Source organism: Hyla sarda, chromosome 6 (assembly GCF_029499605.1).
Source record: "Hyla sarda isolate aHylSar1 chromosome 6, aHylSar1.hap1, whole genome shotgun sequence".
NCBI lineage: Eukaryota > Metazoa > Chordata > Amphibia > Anura > Hylidae > Hyla > Hyla sarda.
The window spans coordinates 272,482,540-272,496,739 of NC_079194.1; the positions used below are offsets into that span (position 1 = coordinate 272,482,540).

The 14,200-nt window shown below is 42.5% G+C and overlaps 1 protein-coding gene across 5 annotated transcripts in view; it reads right to left on the reverse strand.

Moving 5' to 3' along the window:
• The window catches only part of LOC130277062 (serine/threonine-protein kinase D1-like), a 188,413-nt gene that overhangs the window by 34,553 nt on the left and 139,660 nt on the right, over positions 1-14,200 (reverse strand). For all 5 annotated transcript variants that reach the window (XM_056527327.1, XM_056527326.1, XM_056527325.1 and 2 more), the window contains 3 exons: positions 13,370-13,634; positions 10,442-10,470; positions 7,261-7,333 (listed from right to left, as the gene is read on the reverse strand). In XM_056527327.1, the coding sequence (XP_056383302.1) occupies positions 7,261-7,333; positions 10,442-10,470; positions 13,370-13,634 (367 nt within the window). The remainder of the gene's footprint in view (positions 1-7,260; positions 7,334-10,441; positions 10,471-13,369; positions 13,635-14,200) is intronic.

Below are 14,200 nucleotides of genomic sequence, written 5' to 3' on the forward strand. Positions count from 1 at the left end.
ATAAGAACAAGCGCATATCCAAGAGCCCAGAAGACTCTATAATGCAGGATGGAAAAACAGACAAAGAAATTATTTTCAAAATAAAATTTTTCATCAAATAAAGAGACAGAGTTCTTCCCTCTCTGTATTTTACATTTGAAAATTTAAGTTAAAAAATCACACGCAACAAGCGTTCCTTTGTGTAATGGTTAGTACTCTTGAAAATTCAAGTTTAAATTATCATAAAGTCCAGAAGACTCTATAATGCAGGACGGTGGTGCGGTGTGACTCTCCGCTTTGAGGCAAGTCAACCCCAAGATGGCGTGACACTGCCGTATCCGGGATGTGGAATAGCACCTGGGGAGCTGGAGGGGGTGCCGGTGATGTGGAGCAAGACGCAGCAGTGGAAGAGGACTCGGCCGAGGAGGTTATGGAAGAGGATGGAGTAGGAGGAGTAGAGGAGGTGGCAGCAGGCCTGCCTGCAAGTCGTGGCGGTGTCACCAACTCCTCTGCAGAGCCACACATTCCATGCTTTGCAGCCGTCACCAGGTCTACCCAATGCGCAGTGTAGGTGATATACCTGCCCTTACCATGCTTTGCAGCCCAGGTATCAGTGGTCAGATGGACCCTTGCCCCTACACTGTGTGCCAGACATGCCATAATTTCCTTTTGCACAATGGAGTAAAGGTTGGGGATTGCCTTTTGTGCTAAAAAAAATTCGGCCGGGTACCTTCCACTGCGGTGTCCCAATGGCTACAAATTTTTTAAAAGGCCTCAGACTCCACCAGCTTGTATGGTAAAAGCTTGCAGGCTAGCAGTTCCGACAAGCCAGCTGTCAGACACCGGGCTAGGGGGTGACTTTGAGACATTGTCTTCATGGGCTCAAACATCTCCTTGACAGACACCTGACTGTGGGCAGATGAGCAGGAACTGCTCAAGGCAAGAGATGGAGAGGCGGATGGTTGAGAGGGGGCAAGGAGGGCAGCAGTGGTTGACTTGGCTGAAGATGCTGGACCAGGAGGAGGATGGCGGCTTTGACTTTGTGTGCTGCTTGTACTGATGTGTTGATCCCATAGGCGTTTGTGATGTGACATCATGTACCTTCGCAAAGCAGTTGTGCCTAGGTGGGTGTTGGACTTCCCACGACTCAGTTTCTTCTGGCACAGGTTGCAAATGGCCTTGCTGTTGTCAGAGGCAGACACACACAAAAAATGCCACACTGCTGAGCTCTGCGATGACGGCATTCTGGTGGTGGCAATGGCATGCGTTGATTGGCGTCCCATCTGGCTGACCCCGGGTGCCGATGCATGCTGTCTGACTGTGCCACTAGCTCCTTGCGACGACCTCCCCCTGCTTCCAACTTGTCTCCTCCTCTCTGTCTCCCCATCTGAACTTTCCCCCTCTTCTTCTCTTCTAGCGGGCACCCACGTGGCATCCACGGACACATCGTCATCATCAACTCCTTCACCGCTATCTGACATCTCAAGAAAGGAAGCAGCAGCGGATACAACATCATCATCACACCGTACGTCCATGTGTGTAATGCTGCCTGACTGAGACATATCCCTGTTAACTACATCCTCTGGCAATAATGGTTGCGCATCACTCATGTCTTCAAACTGATGTGTAAATAACTCCTCTGACGGATCAAGTAAAGCTGCTGAGGTGCTAGTGTTGGTGGTGGTGGCAGGCGGGCAAGTGGTAGCATGAGAGGTGCCCGAAGCTAAGCTAGAGGAGGAGAAGGACGGTGCTTCAAGGTTCCAAGTGGAAGCTGTAGTAGATTGGGTGTCTTGTGATAGCCAGTCAACTAAGTCCTCAGAACTTTGGGGGTTCAGGGAACGTGGCCTCTGAACACTGGCCATTCTAGGGCCAAAGGGAATCCCAGCACCACGACGGCCCCTGGGGGTGGCCTTCCTCTGCCTGTCACTTTTTGGGTTAAATTTGCACAAGTGTCACACCAAATGTGATTTGCACTAGGGTGACACAATTTGCCCTGCAGGCAAAAAAAATGGCAACTGTGACGTGAACTGACAGTGATGACTGATTTTATTTAACAGCCAAAAAAGTTTTTTTTAATTTTATGAGCAAAAAAGCTTGCCAGCGGAGTTCCCCTTTTAAGCAGTGGTCCCGAACCAGGGTGCCTCGAGCAGTTGCAAAACACACGGACTGATATATTTCAGCCCTTTGAATACTGTAGTAGTTAGTTGCTTGAAGGAACTTAAGTTTGATTCTGGAGTACCCCTTTTAACCAGCGGTTCCCTCCCAACCAGGGTGCCTCCAGCTGTTGCAAGACACACGGACTGATATCTTTCAGCCCTTTGAATACTGTAGTAGTTAGTTGCTTGAAGGAGTTTGTGCCCGGCTCCGGCCGAGAGACTCTTTGCTTGAGGAGATCCTATTAAGTTTTGTGCCCTGCTATAACCAAAGACTCCATAATGTAGGTGGACTGTTGTAAATGTAATAATTGTATTATAAATGTGTTATTGTAAATGTTATTGTAAATGTGATAATAGTAATATATTTTTGTGCACCCTTGCACTCAAAATGTCAGGTAAATGTAGCCTGACTGTCTCAATTGTTCTTCTGCTGGTTTGTAGCTTTTGTGTCTCTAAACAAATAAAAGTTATGTTTACCAAAATGTAAAAATGTAAATGGTTTACTGTACAGAAGTACAAAATTCCTGTACAGAAGTATAAAATCCCTGTATGGAAGTATAAAATTATATAAAGGTGTTATAGTGTTTCTACTGGGAGAAACAAGGAAAGCTACCTTCCCACTTACACCAAATACCAGTTAGATATCAAGACTGACTTCATACATGTACTTAAAATTCAGTACACATAAAATTCAGTGCATACAAAATCCAAGTAGTGTACATCTACAAAGTCTAGTACATATAATTCACTAAAATTCATATATCTATCTCACATGCACAAAAAAAAAAAAAAGAGTATTTAGGACTGTAACCTGTTCTATACCAGTCCATACCACTGTTATGCACAAAATGTCATGTACTAATGTGTTCTTTTTGTCTCCACGTGTTCAGGATGCTTTTGTGGCCAGAAAGTATTCCTGTAGCTAACTAAAAACGCACGTATTAAGTAAAGGTAACATTATGTGCAAATGTTATCTAAACAAAGAGTTCTAGGGGTTAGTGTGTAGTACCGATAGACCCTAGCAGCTAAGGCATTGGGCAGAAAGCCTCAGGCAACCTAGTCCGCAACCAGTGTATAACAAAGGAAATAATGAGTGGTATAATATTAACTGCATATCAATGAATAAAAAATAATAAGCAACAGTGAGATAATGTCAAGTATGTAGTAGCATTGTAGTCATTATACATACCATATATAGCAGTCAAATGTCAATAAAATTGTCAGTCATAGTCAAATTTCAAATGTCATTCATAGTCAAATGTCAAATATCAGTCATAGTACAATGTCAGTAAGATTGTTAGCTATAGTCAGATGTGATAGCTATTCATAATTCATGCATAGTCATTAGAGATGCATAATCAAATAAAATAAAATAAATATGCCTATACTAAAGAAAAAGGTATTGAGATAAAACATAACATAATGGTCATGTTATTGAGGAATGTTAATATTTAGTGAGTCTTAAGAAAAAGTCTATTCCTTATCATCCTGTTCCATCCTGTTTGTAAAGGTTACAGAGCATGTATGGACATTCTCAAATGCACAGAGACTCTATAGTTGTCATTATTATTCTACTGTTCTTCAGCCTGAAATGGGACATTGTGATTAAATGCTTCAGGACTGCATCCGGCCCCATGGCCACTTTGCTCCTCTCCCTAAGGGGACAGACGTCGAGAACGACTCTTATTAAGTAAGGGGGTTTGTGGTGTCCCGGTACAGGACCTAGTCCTGTACCATCCTTAAGTCCCCTCAGCGAGAGCCCCTTGAGTCCATAGGGCTCTACTGCAGGGTTCCCCCCTTGCTCACCTTCTTATTGTTCTATTTAAATGCATTGTGTATATTGTGTATGCATTGTCAATATGTATAAAGTTTGTACAAATGTATAAAAGTGTTAGTCATGTGAACCACTGTCATGTGACATACCCAGAGTTCCAAGGGCACAGGAACCCCAAGCATTAGCAACCAATGGGCTTTAGTCCAGCCCCCCTAGTATATAAGGGGCTGTAGTCTCTCAGTTAGTTCTCTTCTCTCTTATCTCCTGGATCTAAACAAGCATAAAGTCCTGTATACTGCAAATTCATCTCATCTAGGCCAAAACCTAAAGAAACGCAGCCACTTCTAAAAGGTGACTTACAATTCTCCCTACAAATCCAGTGACTACTATTCATCTAAGGAATATATAAGTACACAGTGGCCTGCATAAATATCTACATAACTACAAGTCCCAGCAAGCCAGCGAGGTATCCTGTGTTCCAGTTGCCTTTGAAGGAACTGCATAAGTGTAAAGACTGTTTCCTAAGCATTTCAAGTAAAAGTTCCAGTTTATTCAAAATCCCTTCTGTGGACATTCCTTTATTACAAAACCGTTTTGGGTTGGTTGGATGCGGTTACCATACTGGAATAACCACATCCTGGCGTCAAGAACACTAAGGGGTTAATAACATCTGCCCACAGGGTTAATACCACCAAACCCTGCTACATACTACAACACCCCAGTCACCACAATAGCAAACGGCCCTTCCACAAAATTACTATATTTTCTTATCCGGTAGTGACAGTGCAGCCAATGCGCTTGTCAGGCCCCTTTGGTTGCTCCTCCTATTTCTGCCGGACAGCATGCAAAACCCAAACACCGCAAGCCATGAGGTATAATAAGCTGGCCAGTGCTGAACTGTCCCCCTGCTGTACCCGCATCACTCCCTTCTGCCCCCTAAGTGTGCCTCCTGCCCGTCCGGTCTCCCCACCCCCTTCTTGATGAAGTTTTTTGCCCACTGTATATCTTTCCTCCCCCTTTCTTAGAAGCCAAGTGTCTCCTGGTCATCCCCAATTGCGTTATCAGGGGAGAGGGAATCATATCTTAATTTTGTGCCCCCCAGGCCATCTGCCTACCTCGATTTTGCGGCCTCGGCAGTTCTGCCCTGCCGAGCATATGGGGCTGGGAACAGACGTGCCCCTGCGCAGGCACACATGTCTGCTCCTAGCCTTGGAGTTGTCCCTCTGCCCCACCTGCCGGTTTGGTAATGTTCCCCTCGCAGAGAGAGAAGAAGTGGATGCCTCAAAGTATGCCAATGTACCTGATTGGCTAGGAGTCGGCAAGTGCTGCCTCTGACCTCACTTCATCACCTGATCTGCAGCAGGCCACGACGCTGATTTCACAAAGGCTGCAGGTTTATATGTATGATGTGTGTATGCATGTATGATGTGTATGTATGTATGATGTTTGTGTGTATTCATGTATGACGTGTGTATGTATGATGCGCATATGTATTATGTGGGTATGAAAAATGGCTGTATTTATAATGTGTGTATGTATTATGTATGTATGATGTGTGTATGAATGTATAATGTGTGTATGTATGTATGATAAATGTGTGTGTTTATGTATGTTGTGTGTATGTATAATAAATAATGCTACTACTGTCAAAAGGGTAAATCCATGGAAACAAAGAAAATTAAACTGCTGATGGCGCTACCATAAAGGATCCGGATGTAGAGTATATAGTGTGTCAATAAACATTTATTGGCACCGAAATAAAAAACAGTAAAACCCTTAAAACAAGACGCATTTTGGGAGTTATATCTCCCTTTTTTAATTGCACAAAGTAAAGTGTCTAAAATAAGGAGCGTGAGTGAGGTTAAATTGAAAAAGGGAGATATAACTCCTGAAGCGTGTCTTGTTTTAAGGGTTTTACTGTTTTTTTTATTTTGCTGGCAAAAAATGTTTAATGGAACATAATATACTCTGAATCCGGTATGGCAACACCATCAGTAGTTAAATTTTCTTAGTTTCCTTGGATCTATCCTACTATTGTCTAAAGGGGGCTGCTGCTACTACTACCACCTAAAGGGGCTTCTTCAGTTTCTACTACCTAAAAAGGGCTACAGCTGTTACTAATACCTAAGGGGCCTGCTACTACTATATGTGGGGGGCTGCAGCTCATGTATATGGGGGTCTGCAGCTATATAAAGGGGGGCTACTATCTGCATTGGGACCTACTTACAAGGAGTAACCCCTAGTTATAGGAGGCTGCTACTGCCTACTGAGAATGACTAGTTACAGGGGGCAGCTATCTACACGGAGACCTAGAGGTGGCACCTACCTATTTGGGGCACCTCCGTAATGGGGGAAACCACATGAAGGGCCTGTCTACATACTGGAATGACCGATCTACATAACTGGGGGAACTACCTACTCTTCTCCCAACCCACTTATCTTAAAAGTCCAAAATAACATATTGTTGGTCACTTTTTATACTATAAAAAATGAATAAAGAGCTATCAAAAAGTCCGATCAAAACAAAAATGGTACAGATAAAAATTTCAGATCACGGCGCAAAATATGAGCCCTCATACCAAAATAAACAAGTTATAGAGGTCAGAAGTGAACAATTTTAAAAGTTTTAATTAATATTAATCCCGAATGATGATTGTGGACACCGTAATTAAAACAAATAAAGTTTTTTTTTTTTTTAAGCAGACAGATGACGCATTTCCGGAGTCCCAGCTCCCTTTGTCAAGAAAGACTTGACAAAGGGAACTGGGATTCCTGAAATGCGCAGTCTATCTGATTAATAAAACCCTCCCTTTATATACGTTTTAATCTCGGTGTCCTCTATCATCATTTGGGACACCAACCCCCCGTGTGCGCCCCATTAGATCGCTTTTTTCTTTCAGCATCTGGACACTTAGGTGATTGGTTTCTTCTCTATGTTGGACCCTCAGATGACGGTTCCGGGTCGGAGGCAGCCATAGCACATCTTTAACCCGTGCAATCTTAGGTGTTGAGCCCTTAGCCTAACACCACTAGGCAAGTAAAATTATTTTCTATTAACTATTACCCATCATTTGGGTAATGGCATTGCCTCTACCAGTTGTTCGTTTTTTTCTTTTTTCTGCGCGGCCACCTCAGTCAGTGATGGACAAATTGGTTGTCACTGCCTGGACAAATCAAGTTTGGAAGTAAAAGGCAGAACAACAAGCAGGGGGGTGTCACAGTGCGAACTGAAGGGGACTCAGGTAGGTGAGTATGTCTTTTTTTATACTGTCCCAGCAAAATTTAATATTTTTGGAACACCCCTTTAATGACTAAAAGTACTTCTTCACATGAAATACAACTTTTTCTTACCTCCATAGACAGTACCAAACTGTCCAGAGCCAAGAACTTCGTCTGGGAAGATCTGATACATATGACTGATATCCTACAATATAAAAAACATACTTTTTTAAATACTTTTTTTTCCTTTTATTTTTTTTCTTCTATTTTTAGAAAGATAACCTACAGTACATCTACATATATATGTAATGTCCCAGTACAGGACATGGTCCTGCACTACACTTAGGCCCTGTCAGATTGAGTCCCTCAGTGATCTGGGGGCTCTCCTGCAGTGTCTCCCCTGCTGTTACTATAGTGTCATTTATTGTCATATGATTATAGTCAGTGTATCAATGTCTAGTTAGTATAAAGGACCTTTGGAGGACTCCAGTAAATGTCTAAAGGACCTGTGAGATGGGTGGCCATTACAATTCTCTCTCTTCTACCATCACTCTTGCTGAGGAACAGTGGGGACCAGATGTCTCAGTGCTAGTGTCCAGTACCTGGAAGGCCTCAAATCTACAGTCATTCCAGTAAGTCAAGTCTATGTCTGCTGTCACTCTTACCTATGGTCAAGTCCAGCCTAAAGTCATGATTCTAAAGTCTATTACAAGTCTCATTGGTCCCAGCAAGCTGCGAGGTCCTTCTGTGTTCCTGGCCACTTCTCTGGGATTCTGGCCTAGCTGTGCAGATAATAACACCTATCTGACCTCAGTAAAGCCTCTGTTAAACCATAACCTGGTTGTGGACTCTCATTTTCGCTGCCTAGCTATTGGAATAGCGGAGATACCGTTTGGGTGCTTCCGGTACCCAAAAAACAATCTGGCGTCACGAACATAACCCCAGGGGCAAGGTGTTAATAACACCTTGCCCCTGGGGTTAACACCATCTTGCCCCATCCACCTACACCGCTACACCCCGTGGTCCCGCCATCACCGTGGGTCACCACATATACATTCACTGAAACCAATACCCACATACCCGCAAGTGTGTCGGGGGCACAGGACAGGGGGCATTAATATGATGAGGGCACAGGACAGGGTACAGTGTGTGGTAGTATTATATTCAGAGGGTACAGTGTGTGCCAGTATTATATTCAGAGGGTACAGTATGTGGTAGTAGTATATTCAAAGAGTGCAGTGTGTGGTAGTATTATATTCAGAGGGTACAGGGTGTGATAGCATTATATTCAGAGGGTGCAGTGTGTGCCATTATTATATTTAGAGGGTACAGTGTGTGGTAGTATTATATTCAGAGGGTACAGTGTGCAGCAATATTATATTCAGAGAGCACATTGTGTAGCAGGGTTATAATGATTATTGTTTTTATATAAAGGATCAGAATGCGCTGACATAGTGAGGAGCCATTTAGGCGTCACGTTCTGCAGAGAGAAGATTTTGCTGGATGAAATTATGGCGGTATGTACCATCTGAATTAGATAAGGAAAGACTGTAGAGAAGACGTCACCTGTAGTCACTGATATCCTTGTGTATTCCCCTCACTATAGAGAAGATATCACCTGTAGTCACTGATATCATTGTGTTTTCTCCTCACTATAGAGAAGACGTCACCTGTAGTCACTGATATAATTGTCTATTCCCCTCACTATTGAGAAGACATCACCTGTAGTCACTGATATCATTGTGTTTTCTCCTCACTATAGAGAAGACGTCACCTGTAGTCACTGATATCATTGTGTAGTCTCCTCACTATAGAGAAGATGTCACCTGTAATCACTGATATCATTGTGTATTCTCCTCACTATAGAGAAGACGTCACCTGTAGTCACTGATATCATTGTGTATTCCCCTCACTATAGAGAAGACATCATCTGTAGTCACTGATATCCTTGTGTATTCCCCTCACTATAGAGAAGAAGTCACCTGTAGTCACTGATATAATTGTGTTTTCTCGTCACTATAGAGAATATGTCACCTGTAGTCACTGATATCATTATGTATTCTCCTCACTATAGAGAAGACATCACCTGTAGTCACTGATATCATTGTGTTTTCTCCTCACTATAGAGAAGACGTCACCGGTAATCACTGATATCATTGTGTATTCTTCTGACTATAGAGATGACGTCACCTGTAGTCACTGATATCATTGAGTATTCTCCTCACTATAGAGAAGACGTCACCTATAGTCACTGATATCATTGTGTATTCTCCTCACTATAGAGAAGAAGTCACCTGTAATCACTGATATCATTGTGTATTCTCCTCACTATAGAGAAGACGTCACCTGTAATCACTGATATCATTATGTATTCTCCTCACTATAGAGAAGGCGTCACCTGTAGTCACTGATATTATTGTGTATTCTCCTCACTATAGAGAAGACGTCACCTGTAGTCACTGATATCATTGTGTATTCTCCTCACTATAGAGAAGACAGCACCTGTAGTCACTGATATCATTGTGTTTTCTCCTCACTATAGAGAAGACATCAACTGTAATCACTGATATCATTATGTATTCTCCTCACTATAGAGAAGACAGAACCTGTAGTCACTGATATCATTATGTATTCTCCTCACTATAGAGAAGATGTCACCTGTAGTCACTGATCTCTATAGTGAGAAGAATACACAATGATATCAGTGACTATATGTGACGTCTTCTCTACAGTGAGAAGAATACACAATGATAAGACATCACCTGTAGTCACTGATAATATTGTGTATTCTCCTCACTATAGAGAAGACGTCACCTGTTGTCACTGATATCATTGTGTAAGCCGCCTGACTGTCCCATCAGAGCTGTGGTCACTTGTAAGTTCTGCATTTATGATGGGTAAAAAACGACTCCCAGCATCACCTTGGTTATTTGAGTATGTTAATTTGTGTTGTCCTTATTGAGCATAACGGAGTGCCCCGGATGTTTTCGGTCCCTAGCAACAGGCCTGCATCACTTGATGTTAGATTTACTGCATGTTTATTATTATATATTTCCTTTACATTATCTTGATAGTTCCAATCATTATGTATATTGTGCTATTTAAACCATGTAACACATGTTTGCTTGATTTTTCACGTCATGTGCCAAATCTGTAGAGGCATTGATTTAGCACATGTTTTTTAATACAAGTCATTTTCCAAAACTATGACTTTGTGGCACCAGTTGATTTGAAAATATTTTTTTTCGGAAATAACCATATAACTGCTTATAGGTAAAATAAACACTATACAGATGCTATGCAATATACTTACCAAATTCTGCTGTGGTAGAAGAGAAGCTCCTAAATAAAAGAATAAACATTAAACAATTACTTTGTACATTTGTCATTTTTTTACTGTTATATCATGTATTATTTTTGGTGCATTTTTTAGGGTTTCCGTACTATTGTGTTTCTGATATCCTTCATTTTACTCTAAATGTACTGCCCCCCCCCCAAATGATTTGTGAGCTGCAATAGAAAAAAAATTTAAAGTGTACTCTGTTGCTAGAAATCTTATCCTCTATCGTGGATTGGGGATAAGATGTCTGATTGTGGAGGTCCCGTGCAGAAACACAGCATTCTGAACACTGTGTTCAGAATGCTGGGTTTGGGAGGTCGTGGTCCTAGCGTCACACCATGCCCACTCCATTCATGTCCATGGGAGGGGGCGTGACAGCTGTCTGCACGGAGATCGTGGGGGGGGGGGACCCCCACGATCAAAAATCTTATCCCCTATCTTATGAATAGGGGATAAGATGTCTAGCAAATAAGTACCCCTTTAAAACAAATTTTTATGAATTTTACATTTTATTCTGATCACTTTATTCTGCAGGTCAGTGTTATTATAGCAATATCCAATTTATAGAATCTTATGTTTTACCTCTTTTAAAAAAATGTATATGTGAAAAAATGCATTGAATTGCTATTTTCTAATTTTCTTGTCAATGGAGCTGTATGATGGCTCTTTTTGTGCCCCATGAACTGTAGTTTTTATTGGTACCATTATAGGGAAATTTTTGATCACTTTTTAATTACATCACCAAGAAATACATCTGGTAATTCTGACATTTCTTGGTATTTTTTTCATTAAATGCCTTCCTGATTGCATAACATAAATTTATAGCACCTCGGAGTGGGCCACATTTTCTAGCTGTCTTAAATTTATGGTGTCCCTCTGGCAGCATCAGCACCACAGGTAGGTAGAGGCGCAGCAATGAGTCATGCTATTCCAAGTTACTGTCATCCTGCTTCTCTGATCCTGGCCATTTAACCCCTTGAATCCTGCTGTCAATGGTAACCAGAAGATTAAGGTGGGTAACAAAGAGAGTAGGCTTCCTCTGTTCTTCATTGACACCCAGCAATGGGATTTCAGGGTGTCAATGGTAGTCAAGTTGGAGGCCTGAAAACTGCCTTGAGTCTGAGTCTTGAGTCTGCCTTGGCTACGAAAGGGTGAACACCATAAAAAAAATTTAAATGAAAAAAAAACTTCTACCACATGTCAGAAAAAAGTCCTTATACAGCTCTATTGGTAAAAAAAAAAAAAGTTATGTCTCTAATTTTATATATATATATATATATATATATATATATATATATATATATATATATTATAGATTTTACTTTGTAAAAGCAGTAAATAATAAAAAAGTATGTTCATTTGGTATTGTCATAATTAGGGCTGCAATGATTAATCAACATAATCGATAAAATTCGATAACGGGATTCGTTGTTGACGAATCCCGTTATCGAATAATCGGCCGATTCGTTGTCCGGATTCCGGCTGTGATAACACTGCTGCGGGAGCGCGGTCAGATGCTAGTCCGCACCGCCGCAGCCTCTGTTAAGTTAGTCTAGTCCCTGTTCCATCCTCCGCTACCCACTGCTCACCAATCACGTGAACGGCTGCTTCTCTGAACTCCTCCCCTCCCCGCCACTTGTGGACGCTCTACACTTATGGAGCCTCAGCCTGCCGTGGAGGACTCCGTACTACTGCCGCAAGTAGGACAGTATCCTGCAGTTTAATGCGCCCTGCCCCTGTTACTGCCACTTTGCTTATTGACACACACATGGGGGGTATCTGCAGAGCATTGCACCCTAGTGTCCTCTACAGACACTAGGATGCAATGCTCTGCACATAACCCCATGTGTATAGTAGTGTAAGTGTGTACTACATGCACACTGCTATACACATGGTAGTATGTGCTGAGCATTGCATCCTAGTGTCTGTACTACAAACACAGGGTGCACAGGATGCAATGCTCTGCACATACTACCATGTGTATAGCAGTGTGCATGTAGTACACACTTACACTACTATACACATGGGGTTATGTGCAGAGCATTGCACCCTTGTGTCTGTACTACAGACACAAGGGTGCAACGCTCTGCATATACCCCTATGTGTATATCGGTAAGCAGTGCACACCGCTTTACCCGTGGGGGTTTGTGCAGAGCATTCCACCCTTGTGTCTGTAGTTCTTCATGCCCCCTTTGGTGAGAGCAGCGCAAAAAAGTTATCCATTTTTGTGCAGAAATGTGCAACTTTAGAGGGTCTGTACTAAGGGCGTGGCTTAATAAATGCCCCCCATGGGATTTTGTTCAGTATTTTTAGGTAAAACCAGGAATGGATTCAAAACACAAAAACATCTGCAAATCTTTTCATTAGGGTATGTTCACACGGGTGGGTTTATAGCAAGTTTCCCCCTGCAAGTTTGAACAACAGCGCGTTTTCAAGCAAATTACATTAAATTTGGTTCGGTCTGCTGCAGATTTTTTTGCTGTGGAAAATCTGCCATGGCTTAAATTGGCAGTGGAAAACTGTCTGTAAACCCACCTGTATTACAGTACCCTTATAGTCAGTTCAGCTAAATTCACATTGGCATAGTGCTTTTTTTTGCACTAAATGGACCCCAAAATGGGTCAGAGCACAACTGACTTCATTGGGTCACCACCAAGTCCCAACGGATCCCATTGGCTTGAATGGATCTGGTAATTTACTGGAGTTTAGTGGAGATAGAAAATAGTGCATGCACCATTTTTTTCTCTGCTAAACTTCCATCTTAATGACAAAATTGCCAACGGAGCTCCATATAGTGGAGCACGACGGCAATGTGAAAGAGGCCTCTCTTAGTTTTGGTTAAAAATAAAGACCAAAAACTTAGTCTATGTGTAATAAACTTTTTCTGAAAAATTATCTCACCTGGAATACTTGACTGGGCCGAATTCTTTGTTGTCGTGCTCTCACCCATGCCAGGCATCAGGGCTTGACGAATCATTTTATACCAGGTATCTCCAGAATCTGCACGGTTGTAACCAGCCTGTGGATTATGACGTCGCTCCCCAACATAATACACCAGGGTGTCCGTCAAAAGCTCAAAGCAGTGAGGTGTCTCCATATCTTTTGTCGGTTTATTGACATTTTTGTCAAAAAGCTCAATGTGAAGGATATCAGAAAGGGGCAATTCCTAAAATGTAATTATAATGTTAATTATTATAAATTAATATATATGGATAAATTAGCACGTTATCAAACTCTCTTGATATATACATTTTATTTCTGATCTTCTTTTATAAGACAAAGAAAACAAAGGAAATCCTTATTACCGTATTTATCGGCGTATAACACGCACTTTTTAGGCTAAAATTTTTAGCCTAAAGTCTGTGTGCGTGTTATACGCCGATACACCTCCAGGAAAGGCAGGGGGAGAGAGGCCGTCGCTGCACGCTTCTCTACCCCTGCCTTTCCTGGGGTCTAGAGCGCTACTGTCGGCCGTTCTCACCCACTGGCTATCGGCGCCGCTGCCCGTTCTGTCCCCCTGACTATCGGTGCCGGCACCCCATTGCCGGCGCCGATAGCCAGGGGGAGAGAAGCGGCGCCGACAGCCAGGGGGAGAGAAGGGGCAGCGGCACCCATTGCCGGCGCCGCTGCCCCGTTGCCTCCCCCCATCCCCGGTGGCATAATTACCTGAGTCGGGTCCGCGCTGCTGCAGGCCTCCGGCGTGCATCCCCGGCATCGTTGCTATGCGCTGAA